Genomic DNA, 16,727 nt, shown 5'->3' on the forward strand with positions numbered 1-16,727 from the left:
TATAGCCATAATGAATTTTTAGCATCCTCTCTCATAGCTATTTACATCCCTGCATTAATTTGATTCTGAATAGTCAAATGAATTTAGCATCCTCTCTCAAAGCTATTTACGTCATTGCATTAATTCGTTTCTGAATAGTCATAATGAAATTTTAACTTTTTTTTTTTAAAGTGCACAAATGCTTTTTCTGATGATGATGCAGGATTTCATGAGTGGCAAAACTGTTTTCCGCAATGTCATGGGCATTCTCTTGCCAGGAGTCAATTCCATCATTAGTGACCGAACTGGTAAAATATATGGTCAACTTCTGGAAAAGGCAGTTCATCTCTCTTTGGAAATCATAATCCTTGTTTTTGCGAAGGATTTATTTCTCGCTGATTACTGGCGCCCTTTATACCAGGTTGGTTTTTGTTTCATAGCATATGCTCTAAAATGTTGCATTGGCTGCTTTTTTTTCTTTCCTATTCCTAGGATGTTGAGATGCAAAGGTGACAGATTGAGCATGGTGTTTACTAGTATCCATGTGCCGAGAGAAATATGACGTGACTGTGTCACAGAAGATGTTTGCAAAATTAAAATGCATGTAATGGAGTGCAGTTATAGATGTTTGAGATCTATGTTGACAAATCTTTTGTCTCCCAAAATAAGGTCAAGTTCATAAATCGTTATAATGTCCTTACTAGTGAATTCATGGGGCCTCTGTTACACATTTCCAATCCATCTATTGCAGCTTTTCCTCAAATTTTCACATATTGGTATAATTTGGTTCCCAGCATTGATGCAGGACATTTGGGGGCTGCTCCTACTAGCCCTAGCCCAGGCCCAATTGGATACTCCAAGAGATACCATCTCAGGCCCAAGCCCAAGCCTTACCAGCCCTGCATTTAGTTTATTTTTGTTTTATCTTTTATTTTTAGATTGTTTGGTAGTTATTGCTGTAGAAACAGTTATTAGGGGGCAGTTATTGCTGTAGAAGTAGTTGTTAGGGAGTTATTTTCTTTTTCTTTTTTTGATTTTTGAGTTTTTAAAAGAATGTATTTTGAGAGGAATGAGAACAGAATTGAATAACCAAAGAATGAATTGAGTTTCTGGCTGTGTGCGTGTGCACCCTCCTCCCCCCCTCCTTCTTCTCTTGTCTCCCTGCAACTCTGATCCCCCCCCCCCCCCCTCTTCTTCTTCTTCTTCTCTTTTCTCCCCTGCAATTCTGATTTTCCCCTCTTATCTTTCTTCTCCTATCTAAGTTCTCTTATCTTGTTCCCTTCCCAGTTCTGGAAACCCCAAGCCAGAACTCCAAAATACTCATATACACTACCTTATCTTCTTTACCATAACATCCATTGGCCCCCTTTAACCACACGATTGCAACAACCAATCGTTCCATATTATTCCATCTTATCCCAAGTTGGAATGATGAACAACACCGGAGATGCTGCAACAGTAATGACGTATGACTTGACATTCCACTCAACAATATCGAGAGGAAGTGCTGTTTCAAGATTTCATCTCCTCTTCTCGTGAATTACCGGAGCTTGTGAACGGCATGGATGTGCATCACATGGACTGGTTTCCTGGGTTTATCCAAACTCGAGGTTGAGTTTTTTTAAAGCAAGGGAGAGTTGATGCAGGACATTTGGGGGCTGCTCCTACTAGCCCTAGCCCAGGCCCAATTGGATACTCCAAGAGATACCATCTTAGTCCCAAGCCCAAGCCCTACCAGCCCTACATTTAGTTTATTTTTATTTTATCTTTTATTTTTAGAGTTGTTTGGCAGTTATTGCTGTAGAAATAGTTATTAGGGGGCAGTTATTGCTATAGAAGTAGTTGTTAGGGAGTTATTTTCTTCTTCTTTTTTTGATTTTTGAGTTTTTAAAAGAATGTATTTTGAGAATGAGAACAGAATTGAATAACCAAAGAATGAATTGAGTTTCTGCCTGTGTGCGTGTGCACCCTCCCCCCCCCCCCCCCTCCTTCTCTTGTCTCCCTGCAACTCTGATCCCTCCCTCTTCTTCTTCTTCTCTTTTCTCCCCTGCAATTCTGATTTTCCCTCTTCTTCTTCTTCTCACGGTTTCCCTCTTTTCCCCCAGCAATTCTGATTTCCTCCTGGATTCTCTTTCTTCCTTTCCCCTTCCCCCATTAAGCATAGTTGTCATGTTGTCACGGCAATCCAAGTCGGTGGAGGGGTGTCTAGTCGATATGTCGACATGTTGACCGCCCTGGCATTGCCATGGCGATCATGTCGACCATGTTTTATTTTTTATTTTCTCTATTTGTAATGTCATTTAGTATGCTATAATGTATACCCTATAACATAAAAAATCGACATGAAAGTGTACTACTAATGTACTATGGTTTAATTCATGAAAGTGTAATATCCACTAGTATATATGAAAGTATGAAACCATGGATTAGCCTATCAAATAATTGATAGCAATAGTCTTGCTGATAATAAAGTTGAAAAATCAAATGATAGGCTAACCTGTTTACTGAAGCTTGATAGCAATAGTCTTTCTTCAACGTGTGTGATTTGGAGCAAAGCAATCTGAACAAAGTAAAAGGTATATATTAATATATATGAATTTGATAAACAAGGAGAGGAAATTATGTATTCAAAAGCAAAAAAATAATTTAAATGATGGGCTAACCTATTAGGCTATCAGCCTATTACTTACTGAAGCTTGATAGCAAATGGTTATATAAAACAAAAAATCAAGTATCAACCACATATAGCTAACCTTAACTAATCTTCAAAGATCAAAGTTTAAAGTTCAAAGTTTAAACAATCCATAATATCCAAAACTAATTAATTATCATATTCATCTAAAAGATCTGCATTTGCCAGACTTTCTTGTCGTTGCTCTTTGACACCATCATAGTCATTGCTCTTTGACACCATCATAGTCATTTACGACATTCTTGTCGTCATTCACATCATCTCCCTCTTCTTCCACGTTTTCATCTGCTTCAGAGTCATCCAACTCACATCAAGAGAGGTATTACAGCTTAAGATTTTGAGGTTCAGGTCGCCCAGTGCATGTGGCTTAAGAAGGAATGAGCGAGCTTAGATCACAACCGTGGGGAACTGTTGTGAACCAGAACAGGGGATGGATAAAAGGAGAAACCAGAAAAGAAGAAGAAGAATGAAAGAGGAGGCAGAACAGGGGATGGATAAAAGGACAAACCAGAAAAGAATGACAGAAAAAACCGAGGGGAACTGTTGTGAACCAGAACAGGGGATGGATAAAAGGAGAAACCAGAAAAGGAGAAGAAGAACAAAAGAGGAGGCAGAACAAGGGATGGATAAAAGGAGAAACCAGAAAAGAATGACAGAAAAACCCCCTCTCTGTCGAGTGTTGACTCTCTCTCTCCTCTCTCTATCTCACGATTCTCTCTTGCTCTGTCTCTCTCTCTACGTGTGTGTGTGCGTGAGTGAGTGAGTGAGAAGAAGAAGAAGAACTTTAGGATAGAGTTGCTTGCCGGAGGACTGGGAGGAGAAGAATAAGAACTGAAGAAAAAGAAGAACTACCAAATAAAAAATAAATAAACAATTACTTACCTGTTGGGAGGACTCGTTGGAGCTAGGAGAACTCACCGGAGCCGACGAAGGAGGCCGCTGGACTGCTGGAGGGGTTCGAAGTCTCGAAGAGGTGAAGAAGTAGCGTCTCTTCCTTCTAACGACTCTCTCGGTCTCTCCTTCTCTGTTGACACTTGAGTCTTTTCGATTTCTATTAGGGTATAGGCATTATTAGTCAATTGTTTTTTATTTATTTTTTGTTAATGTGTATTGGACTTGAAAAGTTACACCTCCAATACTCATTAAGATAAAATCATTATCTTTTAAAAGGTTAAAAACAAATAATGATTATTAAAAATTAAAGTTTTACACTTGAACAAGAATATCGGCCAATATGGCCATATATCGTGGTATGGAGTCCATGTCGGCGCCTTGGCGACGCCAAGGAGGCCATATCGGTTGATATTCTAACATATACCATATCATTGGTCAATATGTCCCTTATTCCAGCGATATGACGCCATGACAACTATGGTTCCCAGGAATCCTTCTAGTCCTGCCACACAACTATTGTAACATCCTTGTCTCAGCTACTCATTTTACATGTAGTTGTTCTTGTTGGTTGAATCATGGGTCACAGAGAGGGAATGAAATAATAGAATTGATTGTATTAATGAGAGAAAGGCCCCTCTATTTATAATAGAGGGGAAGTTACAAATAATAGAAGCTAGGCGATGTGGGACTAAAACCCACATAGCCGACATAAGCTAATAATACTTAATAACATAAAAATAACCCCAAAAGGACCAGAATACCCCCACGGTATTCTGGTGTACATTATTCTAACACTCCCCCTCACGCTGGATTATACAAATATGAAAGAAGGAAGATCCAGCGTGGACTAAAGAAAAAAAAACTCTCTACTAAAGAAAAACTCTCTCCATAACAATGCTAACACTCCCCCTCAAGTTGGCGCATACAAGGTACTAATGCCCAACTTGAATGAAAAATGGGAAAAATAAGTTGTAGCAGAATCCAGCTCCAAAAGGAATGCAGCTCCCAAATAGACCTTCAAGAACTTGAAAAAAATAGACCTTCAAACTTGGGCAGACTTGATCAATTGTTACCAATCTTCAACAATTGTCCAGGGATGAATCTCTGACTGATAATCTTGAAGGTAAGTAACTAGGGCAGCAAGCAGATGAGTCAGGCAGCAATAAAGATCAAGCAGTGGAAACAACCAAACTGCAGGATCTCATATGGGCAGGCAATAACCAAACATCTTCAAAACTTTTAACACCAGCCTCCCCCTTACGGCAAACATAACCCAATAATAAGGTAGATACAATAACAAGGTAGATACTTATTGGCAATGGTGAAACCTCTGACCTTCTATGTTTTGCACCAAGTGTCCTTGCATGTTCTGCTCTTTGCAATGGCTGCAGGTATATTGTATATAATCCCCCCCTCACGTGTAGTGCACGTGGACATAAGAGAGATTAGGTTAGAGATAGGGCCAAACATAACATTCCAGAATGGTTCAATAGCTGCCAAGTGTAATGGAAAAAGAAGAAATGGTAAAGAAGAGAATACCATTAACTTCCAAGGGTGTTATGGGTAATGCCAAAGGTATGTTTTGGGAGGTGGTGAAGGAAAAACAGCAGTGGGATAATGGAGTAGGATTAACTTGGGTAACATAGAAAGCTCCAACCTTCTTCCATCAATCAAACAAACACTTTGAATGGAAACCCCTGCAGGGGAGAAACTCCTAACCCCAATATTCAGATCTGAAAAAGATACAAATCTGATTCAAAGTAAGGAAATGCTCCAATTGTCAAGGCTTGTTCAATCTTCAAACAGGGAGGAGCAATTGTGCAAAAGTTTCCATGGTAGAAACTCCCACATGCTAGACAGTACTAAGAAGATATCCGGACAGCAATGAATGGAAGTAGCCTCAACAAAACTGGATCAGATCTGAATCTGTAACAATACTAGTATGCAAGCTCCAAAGTATGCCGGATATTAACCAGAAAAGCTTCACATAACTGAATAGGTTCGTAGGTGCAACCAAAAAATCGTGGAACACACTGTGGTAATCCCAAATAGGCTGATCTCCAGGGTAGTAGATTTGAGTCTTCAGTAACGAGAGAAATTCGATCTCCAATAAGAGGAAACACAGTCACAATTATAGGGCAGCGGTATTCCACATGAAGGCAGCAGTAACACATCAACCAGTCATGCTTACAGAAGCCAATCAATAACATCAGCCAGGTAGGTAGTGAAGCTCATAATAACCAGCCAAATAAGAGAAATAACCAGACAAATCCATAGGTAGTTGAAGCAGCCAGCCATATAGGAACAAGAAAAAGAGCTTGATAATTGAAGAAACCAAGCCAACAGAATGAACTGGAATTTTTTTACTAAAAAACCTGATGTAAGATGCTGAATAATGGGCTGTATACTCCTCTGATGTGGATAAAACTCTCCTAAAAAATTAACAACTGTGGACTGCCCTACCCCTTAGATCGATTATAGCCAGGGTTTTGTAAAAAACCCTGAAAGTGAATATCGATTGTAGGGAAGGGGTCTTCAACAAAGGTGAGGCTGACATGTCAAAGGTACTTGCTGATTGTAATACTTGCTGACCAAAAACTGCTAGAATGGATCTCCAGTTCGAATGACCAATCTCCTTGGTAATTGAGACTTGATCTTCACATGGGAGAAATGCCTAAAAATCGCAGATAATGAGGGCAGCAACTATCTTGGGCAGTAGACCTTCTTCAAACCATAAATAGTTGAAGTAGAATGTCCTTCGTGATGGTAGAAACACCAACAAAAAATTCCAAATAGCAGCAAACATCCCTAGCCCAAATCAATTTTTATCAGGGTTTTGGAAAACCCTGAAAAGAAGAGATCGATTGGGGTAGGGGTCTTCAAAAAACTTGGATAGGTGCAATATTGAGGTCGATTGGTCCTTGAAGTGGGAGTAATCAGCCCTCAAAAAATTAGCAAAAACTGAAACCTAAAAGTCAGGGTTTTTGGCAGGTAACCAAATTAGCAGGTTAAGGAATTTTTGCTGTAGAAACAAATCCAGCCATCAGAAAGGGTCCAAACTTATGTCGAGTATGGCTTGTAGTAGTAGGGAATCACCCCCAAAAAATTAGCTGCATCTGAAAAGGGAAACCCTAAAATTGATTGGAGTCAGGGTTTTGAAAAACCCTGACAAGTTGAGATCGATTAGGGTAGGGGCTGGAAAGGTTAATGAAAGATGGAGAAATAGAAAAAAGGAAAGGAGGTCAATGGAATAGGGTAGGAAGGTGCTGGAAAAGGCTGCATATGGTGCTCCAAAAATGGAGGAGCAGTCTTCTTTAGGTGATAGGAATCTGATCTCCAAAGACAAAAGGGAAACTCCAAATCGCATATTAGGGTCCAGCAGGATTTTAATGAAAAACGATTGAAGAGAAAGGGGGGCAGCACTAAATCATCGATATTATGTCTACCTCATTAGTGCTGCCCCTGTTTTTGGGCTGAAAGGGAGAAGAACAGGAGCAGGAAAAAACGAGAAAGGGGAGAAGAGGAGGTGAGATCGATTGGAGGAAAAGAAGGGAGAAAATAGGGTTTTTCTCTCTAACCTAGATCAGACCAGCTCTGATACCATGTTGGTTGAATCATGGGTCAGAGAGAGGGATTGAAATAATAGAATTGATTGTATTAATGAGAAAAAGGCCCCTCTATTTATAATAGAGGGGAAGTTACAAATAATAGAAGCTAGGCGATGTGGGACTAAAACCCACATAGCCGACATAAGCTAATAACACTTAATAACATAAAAATAACCCCAAAAGTTTTGGTGTACATTATTCTAGCAGTTCTTTTGTTGGTCTCATGGGCATACAACCTTGCTGTTCATGGTCGTCTAATAAATTTGTTTTAGTTTTAATGGATACTTTCACATCACATATATTTCCACAAGTTCCTTTTTACTTCATCCACTGCTCACAATTTCTACGAGCAATATCTTGGTCATCTCTCTCCTTATTTATGTTCAAACCAAGATAAAGCAAATGATAACTCTGGTTATCTCTTGATCATCAAATTTAACAATCTTATTTATTTTCTTGTTCTTACTAAAATTGTACACGATGCTTGTTCTGTTTTAAAGAATTAAGACAATTCTTTGATTCTAATTTCTAAAACACCCCTCCACAGAGAGGCATTTCCCCTTCTTTATACTCATCAATCAAACGTTCACAAGGAAACATCATAAAGCATGGAATTCCATCCCGTATATGTCTAGTAACCTTATCCATACCTAATTCAAATAAGCATGGGCTCAATGCTGGCTCTTGTCATAGACCAGTTTTCCAGATTTCTCTCACTTATCATCAAATATTACTAACTGTAGTATTGGCTTCATTATACATAATTTTTAATTATGTCAACAACTCTCCTTGAAATTGTTACAACCGCTTATCCCAAAATCTAGAACTGTTAGGACTTAGGAAGGGTACACAACAATGTGTATCAACATCACCCCGCACATGTAAGCCCATACACATGGGGCTATGCATTTGACACCAACACGTGGCACTAAGGGTACGGGCGGAGCGACACAACATATTCCCCTGCACCTACTATGGATTAAACATCTGACCTCCTGAATCTGGTTCCATGTTACAACCGCTTATCCCGAAATCTAGGGTTGTTAGGAAGGGCACACAACAATGTGTATCAGTAGAAACATTTTTCTTTTTCAATGTCCAATGTTCACTATGGGTACCCTATCATCTGCGGTCTCATTCACCATGTGATGATATTTTTTTGGGTGAATAAATAATTCATTACCAAAGAGAAAGAGAATATGAGGGGCCCCAAAGAGGGGGAGAAGAAAAAACAGCTACAAAATCAAAGCAAGACCAATCCCTCAGGAAGTAGAGGAAGAGGCCTGCAGAATGGAGGTAGAAAGGCCCCAGGGAACAACAATATGCTTGTTCTTTGGGGAATAAATACAATGGGTGGAGACAGAGGAAAGCTTGTTATTAATGTCAAAGGAAATGGAGTCCTAAATCTGCTGGAAAGATCTAGTCTTGGAGGACGGTTTACTGATATTTTGCTCCATCCAAAGTTGATTGATGACGGAATTGAAGGCAAGGTTGCCCACTACATCGTAGATAGATGAACTAGCAGAGGACATGTCCAACCAAATCAATTCTCTCTAAAAAGGGAGGATCCTTCGACTTTTAGGCCAACATTTTGCTAGGACCCCTTTCCAAATAGAAAAGGAGAGGGGGCATGCAAAAAAGAGGTGATCAACATCTTCCACAACACTCCAACAAAGGCAACAAGAGGGGCAGACAGAGATCTGACGATGGAGAGGGCCTGCCAAATAGTAAAGCTATGATGGGGGAAATTGTGTTTGAACTAGACAAGCTTGTGACAAAGAGATAAAGAGCCCTTAGACCTGATGAAGCCCCAAGTCGCTTTAGAGCTGAAAAAGCCTAAAGAGACTAGGGACCAAATAATGGTATCTCCCCTACTTTGAGGTCTTCTACCGATGGAGGGGAAGGCATTCCACACAAGGTTTAAAATCTCGTCTCGTCTCGTCATTTCGGGTTGGTTATTTCCGAAATATCCGAAATATACCGAAATTTCACCGAAATATGGTATTTTTTCTGCCATATTTCCGCACTCCATCTCGGTGGGTTTTTGGCCATATTAAGGCATGATACTTCATGTACACCCTTATTTAAGCTAAATAAACACATTTAAATCTTCATATTGCAAAAAAATGAACTCAAAGTGGTGTTTTGGGTTTGCATCCTTGATTGACAGTATATGGTCGGACCCTGATGTATAAATAGTTAAATACATATTGTTTAACGAAATATACCGAATTTTCACGAAATTTCGACAAAATATACCGAAATATACTGAAATTTATCAAAATATTCTGAAATTTGAACATTTTTTCATTTCGGAAGCCCATCTCGTCTTGGTAGTGTCGAAATTACCGAAATATACCAAAATTTCGGCGATATATCACGAAATTTTGAACCATGATTCCACACAGTTGAAAGCATGGGCGAGGAAGAAGTCGGAGGGGCCCAATCACCAAGGCTAGTGATGTCAGAAACCATAGGCTGTTTAGAGAGGCCCGGGCTATATATGGTTCTGGCACTAAAAGAATGTAAGAGAACACCAATGGGATGCCAATGATCTAGCCAAAGGGATGTTGAGGCTCTATCATCAGTTTGGGTGGAGATGGCTCCAAGAGCTAGACCGATGCATTAAAATCTTGCGCCAGACCCAAGAAGCATCAAACAAGGCAAGAATAGTCCAGATAGAATTAGAGTGGAGTAGGCCCTAGTAAAACCAATCAACCGATATACTTCTTAGTCACGAGCTCCCAGATCAACTTGATGATACTAGCTGAATTAATTTCTCTGATTCTTCTCAATCCAAGATCTCCCTCCACCTTAGGGAGGTAAACTGCACCCAGCTAATAGGGTGAAGAAATCTAGAGGTATTAGATCCTTTCCAAAGAAAGGCAGACATAAGTGATTCCAACTCTTTGATGGTGGACTGCAAACAATCCAAAAATTCCCGACCAATAGTTGTAGGGTGACTGAAGAGCTTATCTGATTAGTGCCAATCGGCTGGCGTAGGAGAGAAGTTTACTTTTCCAAAGTTGAAACCTCTTCTGAATAAGATTTAACATGGGAGTGCAGTAATGAGCTGACAATCTGGCTGGAATCAAAGTTAAACCCAAGTACTTGATAGGAAGATGGCCACTGGAGAATCCTGACTTTGCAATCAAACTAGTCTTGTCAACATCAAAACCCCAGCTAAAAACAAAAGAGTTTTCTCAGGGTTGATGCGAAGACCCGACAGATCCTCAAAGTGTTGCAAATAAGACATAATGTTCTCAAGGGAAGCAATACTTTCTTTGAAGAAGATCATGAGATCATCTGCGAAGATGAGGTGGGAAAGCTTAATAGTCTTACACTCAGGGATAGGGGAGATGAGCTGCCGATCGGTGCAGCACTGGATACTCCTAGAGAGGATTTCAAGAGCCAAGGTGAGTATGTATGGGTGTGGGATTTCCTGTCAAAACCTCTAACGATCTCATTGCAAAGAAGGATGTTATCGGAGATACTCCTACCAGCTATGAAGACCGACTGATTGTCACTAACTAGTGTCTCAACCACCAACTTAAGTCTGTTGGCAAGAACTTCGGCAATAAACATGTACAAAAGGTTGCATAGGGAGATGGGCTTGAAGTCGGTCAAAACAGAAGCACCTTCCTTCATGGAAATGAACCAAGGAAAGTGTGATTGATACCCTTGATCTAGCTTGTTTAAGAAGAAACTCTTGATGGCCTTGATTATATCTTCTTTAATAATATCCTGGGTGGAGGAGAAAAATCCCATAGTGAAGCCATCAGGCCTAGGGGCTTTGTTAGCCTTGTGAGAATGGACAACAGCTACAGTTTCATCCTCAGAGGGGATAACCGGGAGGGTACTGATGGGATGACTAGGAATGAACTTTGAGCAGATTCTCCGCAAGGTTGTAAATCTTAGCTTCGAGGCCAGTTTCGAACTTGGCCGAAACCGAGATTCCCAGGTTCTAGTCGAAACCTGGTATTTTTTGGGCAAAACTCAACATGTCATGGGCTGGTCAAAATTGATTGAAACTACCGAAACTGGGCTGGTTGAAACTTGGTATTTTTGTTGAATCTGGTCGAAACTATCAAAATTTCTGAAATTATGTTGAAACCTGGTCGATGCATTATTACATATGGGTTTTGACTTGGAAACTTGGAAACCGAGATATCTCGGTCGAAACTTCTAGTTTCTACCGAGATCTTGAACCATGATTCTCAGGGATGGGACCAGAGGAAGCCGAAGAGGATCTGAGCAACATCTTAAAATAGTTAATAGTCTCTGCTTTAATATCATCAACACTATGCAAGGAGGAGCTATCTGTTGACACTAACATGGGAATAGAGTTGATGTTTGTTCTGGACTTCATTGACCTATGGAAGTAAGCTGAATTAGAATCACCAATCTCTGACCATTTAATTCTTGATTTTTTCCTTAGGAAACTTTCCTTTTGAGAAAGCAGAGAGGAGAGATCTGAAGAGACTGCTTTTTCTTCCACCAAGAGGGCATTTTGAGTGTAAAATTGAAGTCTCAACTGAATGCTAGATAACTGAATTCCATTACCATGTGATGATATTACTTATACTTTTTGAAACTGTTCCATCAATCAACCGAATAAGTAACTGACTAACAACATCATCATTGTATATCCTGTTACATATCTTTTGAAGTCGTGGGCTAACGACAACTGCAATGTCTTAGAGCTTGGGATCGAGGATTGGTCAGCCTTGACCGATTCCTATTTGGATTGGTTTGAGATTGACTGGCTGATGCTTGAGGAAAACAAGGCACACACTGTTCTGATCCTAGGGTCTTGGTGATTTGAATCTGTTCTGGCCATCCATGACTAGATCCATGGATCCTTGAATCCTCAATTACTGTTCATAAGGTCATAATGATGAGCATATTGAAATAATAAACCTAGAGCCAAAATATAACATAAGAATATTAATAAGTCTGTCCACTGCAGAACAGATCTATAATTTAATACCACGTTAAGTGATCTGACTGCTGACTTTTGTGTCATTTTCTTCTATGCATTGAATCTTGGTGGTTGTGTTGTTTATTATGTTTGTCATTCCTGCCATCAATTTTTGTTTCCTGTTGGAGTTTTGTATGCCTCTAATATCCACTCTTATCTGTGGTGTTTTACCTTTCAGCCTTTGGACATCATACTCTCTCAGGATCAGAGCCAAATAGTGACTTTATTGGAGTATGTAAGATATGATTTTCATCCACAGATTCAGCAATGTTCTATTAAGATGATGAGTATTCTAAGGTATGCCTGCCCCTTATCTGTAAGCGGTTTAATACGTGGCTATGGATTATCCTTCTTTTATGCCATAGATTGATTCAAAGTTTATTTTTTTGGTTTTTATGCGTACTCTTTACGGTTGTTCTCTCAAACTGTTTGTTGGCAGTTCTCGCATGGTTGGGCTAGTGCAGTTATTGCTAAAATCAAATGCTGCTAACAGTCTGGTTGAGGATTATGCTGCTTGCCTAGAATTTCGTTCAGAAGAGTGCCAGGTCATAGAGAACTCCAGAGATGATGCTGGTGTTCTTATAATACAGGTTATCTTGGGGTATTGCTCCTTTATAAAAATGCTTGTACAATTTCAGGAAGGGTTTTTATTTTGATTTCCTTTTCTTTTTCAGCTTCTCATTGATAATATAAATCGGCCAGCCCCAAATATTAGTCATTTACTACTCAAATTTGATTTGGATTCACCTGTGGAGCATACAGTACTGCAACCAAAATTTCATTACAGGTCCTAATGGTTTAATATTTGCCTTAATTTTTTTTTGGTCCCTTGCCACTTTGTTTGTAACATTATGTTCTATGCAGTTGCTTAAAGGTTATTCTTGATATCTTGGAAAATCTTTCTAAACCAGACATTAATGCATTGCTGCATGAATTTGGTCTTCAGGTAAGATTGTGCTTCTGCTAGCATTAGAAAAATTACGGTTTTCGCGTTTTATGATTGGCTTTGAATGTTTTTCTTGTTGCAGCTCTTGTATGAATTATGCTTGGATCCATTGACTTGTGGTCCTACAATGGATCTGTTGAGCAATAAAAAGTATCAGTTCTTTGTGAAGGTACTTCTCATATTGAGTTTAAGATCTTCTTTCTCTTTTATGAAAATACGTCGTCTGGTCACAGATGGATCTTAGTAGTACTTTATAGTTTTTACTGTTTAAAGATAGTCATTCCTTTATCATTTCAGCACTTGGATACAATTGGTGTTGCTCCACTTCCTAAAAGAAATATTAACCAGGTCCTACGTATTAGTTCTCTCCATCAGGTATATTTCTTCTTCATGTTCTGCTCAAAATGTTATTTATTCTGAATGTCTGCGATTGTTGCTTTTTTTATCCATTTATAATGTGCATCACATATTTTCATGATTCTGTTTGAAATGATTGATAATGTTATCCTTTTCAAAAACCATTCCTGACCCTTACCTGAATAAGTTTATACCATACCAGATTCATTAGGGGTGGGGTGGGGGCAGTACCTGCTTTAACTTGCCCTGCTGCCATCCTCTTGACACATCATTGGGTGGGGTGGGGCAGAGGCCTGCTTTAACCTGTTCAGTTGCTAACCTCTTGACATATGATAAAAAATAATATTGAAAAGGATAAAGCGTGTGATATATGTAGGTAATACACAAAATATTATTTAATCAGAAATGGTTTCTTTGTCTAAATGACTAAAACTACACAATCATTTAATCTAAATTTCAATATTGCCGCTAGTCATTCATTTTTTAATGATTAATACAATAACACTATATGATTTTAGGAGAATATGGAACAATGGTGCCAAATGTTTCTTCATGGTGTATTCCTATTATGAGTTTTTATGCAAAGGGCTGGATGTTTTTAGAGGAAGGTGGAAAATCTGAGTTAGGATGCTCCATCTATAGCAGTGTTTTCATGGACTCTTGCTGCGAAGCAAGTTTTGACATTGTAACAACTGAACAAATGAGGGTTCAGATTTGCAAAAAGGTGCACCATGGATTTGAAAAACGATGAAACAGTGAATCACCTATTATTGGATTGTGAAGTGGCTAAATTGGTTTGTCTGGTTTTCTTGAGTCTATTAGATGTGGTTGGGAATCCTTCCCCAAGACGTCATGGCCAGTCATAAGAGTGGGTGTTAGACCAAATGTTGTGGCAGCCACTACCTTTCATGATATCATGAAGTATGTCTTTGGAACGGAAGGAACAGAAACATATTGGGTGAAAAGACAAAGCTCATTCCGGAATTATTTGTATATGTCAGTTATCGTTTCTAATTAATTGGGCTTTAAAGAATTTGAAAGTGCTCTTAGATATAATTTTGCAGTGAATTATTGGATTTTAGTTCAAACATGGATCCTATGTGTTTGTTATGTGTCTAAAGTTTCAGAGTTTCACTTTGTCTTTTCTTGATGATACGTTTATAGCAAGGTAATGTGAAGTTTTTTGCTTATTAATGGACTGCTTTTGTATTGCCTGTCAATATACATCTTCAGTATTATGTGCGTAATTTAACAAACATGCTTATAGACAATACAAATGTTTGGGGCTTTTCGAATTTACTGCAGCAATGCTCATGCTTTTGTTCCAGAATGCACCTAGGTTACTTAGGGTCGCTCTAATCCATGTGTACATTGAAATGAATCAATCCCCTCCAATAGAAACAATGTACAAGAATGTTCAATATTAACTTAAAAAAGGGTAGGGAGGCCAATGAATTCATAAATGCTTTTTTTATGTGCCAACATGTAGACCTATAATTGTGCAACATAATTGAATATATCTATTAGAAAGGTGGATGCTTTTAATGAATGGGATGAAGATTTGGAAACATTTCATCATTGGGCAAAATTTCATTATGCTTGACTGCTAAGTTTTTGTTGGAGTGGTAGACATTTTGATGCTTTCAGTGCTGCATTCTAAGTTTCTCCATAATTATGAGGTTCTTAGCTCTAATATTTTTAATTAAATTCTCCAGTTACTTATATGATGGATTTCCTTGGTTTTATTTCTTCTTTATATACTGATTCCTAACATTTTCATTTTCAGAGAGCATGGCTCTTGAAACTTTTGGCGTTGGAATTACATGCTGCTGACATGGCTACTAACACGCACAGAGAAGCATGTCTGAGTATTCTTTCTAAGATTTTAGTGTGGGATACCAGGGAATTTGGGACACACACCGATATATTTCATTCTCTTCCCTTCCACACAAATCTTGACGGAAGCAAAACTATCAATAGGAGGAAGGTGCTCTTTGAAAACCCTATGAGTTTGATTTGTTATTATGTAGTTAAACCTTATATACACTAGGGGAAGTTCTAAGAAGTAGTTTCAAATTGAGTTAGTAGCTCAATATATGAATCATGATTTTAAGTTCCATGTTGTATGGTTTGGCACCTAGAGAAATTTTGCCGTGTTGTTAGAATGGTTTATATTCAGTTTGTGTGTTGCACTGTTGCATGCTTGCATTTTTTTTTATTATTGATAGAATACTTCTGTTTTACAGTTGTGAAATCTGTAAGTGTGTAAATTGATTAAGCTGGAATTGTTATGTCCATTTGTTATCATTTGCATGGCTTACTTCGAAGGGCTGCTGATTCCTATTTCATGCACCATCTACAATATTCATCCTGTTCTTTTATTTTATATACATTGTCATTAAGTGCATTGCATTTAAGTGATATTATGTATGTGATTTTAGCATTGCCATTCCTTTACCGCAAGGATATTAATGCCTTTTGTTAAATCAGGTGTTGGAGCTGCTTGAAGTTGTCCAGTTCCGATCTCCCGACACTGCCATGAAATACTCACAAGTAGTTTCCAATTTAAAATGTGACTTGCAGGCAAGATGGTTTTTGTGGAAAGTATGTTGTATTTTGTATTTTATAGGCTATATATACCTCATGGTATCTTCTCTGTAGGTTGAAGAGATACAGGCAAGCTGATTTTTGTGGAAAGTATGTTGTATTTTGTATTTTATATGCTATACCTCATAGTATATTCTCTGTAGGTTGAAGAGATACTTGCCAATCCTGCAACATCGGACAAGGGTGGTGTTTATTATTACTCAGAACGTGGTGATCGCTTGATTGACCTTCCTACATTCCGTGACAAGCTCTGGCAGGTTCTTTCCTTCATTCTGTCTCAGTGCATGATAGTGGGTATTTCATGTTTATTTAGTAATTGATGTTTGAACCTTTTAACTTGATGAAGCTTCAACCGTATGAAAATTTCATACGAGAAGTTTCTGACTCTTACCTTATTGTGGTTTCTTCAGAAGTGCAACTTTGTTAATCCCCAGTTGAGCTCCTTTAGCAGTGAAGTTGAATTTAATGATCTAAGAGAGACAATCCCTCAGTTGCTGAGGTGGGGATGGAGATACAATAAAAACCTTGAGGAACAAGCTGCCCAACTTCATATGTTAACTGGCTGGTCTCAGATTGTGGAGGTCTATTATGTGTTTCTTGCTGGATTCAGTGAAAGCTTCTTGGCTTTCTTTGTCTTTTTTCCTTTGTAAATTCTACTTCCTG

At 38.7% G+C, this 16,727-nt stretch overlaps 1 protein-coding gene across 4 annotated transcripts in view; it reads left to right on the forward strand.

Moving 5' to 3' along the window:
- Window positions 1-16,727, forward strand: part of LOC122649970 (nuclear pore complex protein NUP205) — a 124,214-nt gene that overhangs the window by 69,939 nt on the left and 37,548 nt on the right. For 3 of the 4 annotated variants that reach the window (XM_043843239.1, XM_043843237.1, XM_043843238.1), the window contains exons 19-29: window positions 203-400; window positions 12,333-12,451; window positions 12,594-12,744; window positions 12,829-12,941; window positions 13,019-13,100; window positions 13,183-13,269; window positions 13,398-13,475; window positions 15,244-15,444; window positions 15,948-16,040; window positions 16,208-16,321; window positions 16,475-16,645. In XM_043843239.1, coding sequence (XP_043699174.1) covers window positions 203-400; window positions 12,333-12,451; window positions 12,594-12,744; window positions 12,829-12,941; window positions 13,019-13,100; window positions 13,183-13,269; window positions 13,398-13,475; window positions 15,244-15,444; window positions 15,948-16,040; window positions 16,208-16,321; window positions 16,475-16,645 — 1,407 coding nt within the window. The remainder of the gene's footprint in view (window positions 1-202; window positions 401-12,332; window positions 12,452-12,593; window positions 12,745-12,828; window positions 12,942-13,018; window positions 13,101-13,182; window positions 13,270-13,397; window positions 13,476-15,243; window positions 15,445-15,947; window positions 16,041-16,207; window positions 16,322-16,474; window positions 16,646-16,727) is intronic. The other variant, XM_043843240.1, reaches the window with a different exon arrangement.

This window comes from Telopea speciosissima, chromosome 2 (genome assembly GCF_018873765.1).
Source record: "Telopea speciosissima isolate NSW1024214 ecotype Mountain lineage chromosome 2, Tspe_v1, whole genome shotgun sequence".
Classification (NCBI taxonomy): Eukaryota; Viridiplantae; Streptophyta; class Magnoliopsida; order Proteales; family Proteaceae; genus Telopea; species Telopea speciosissima.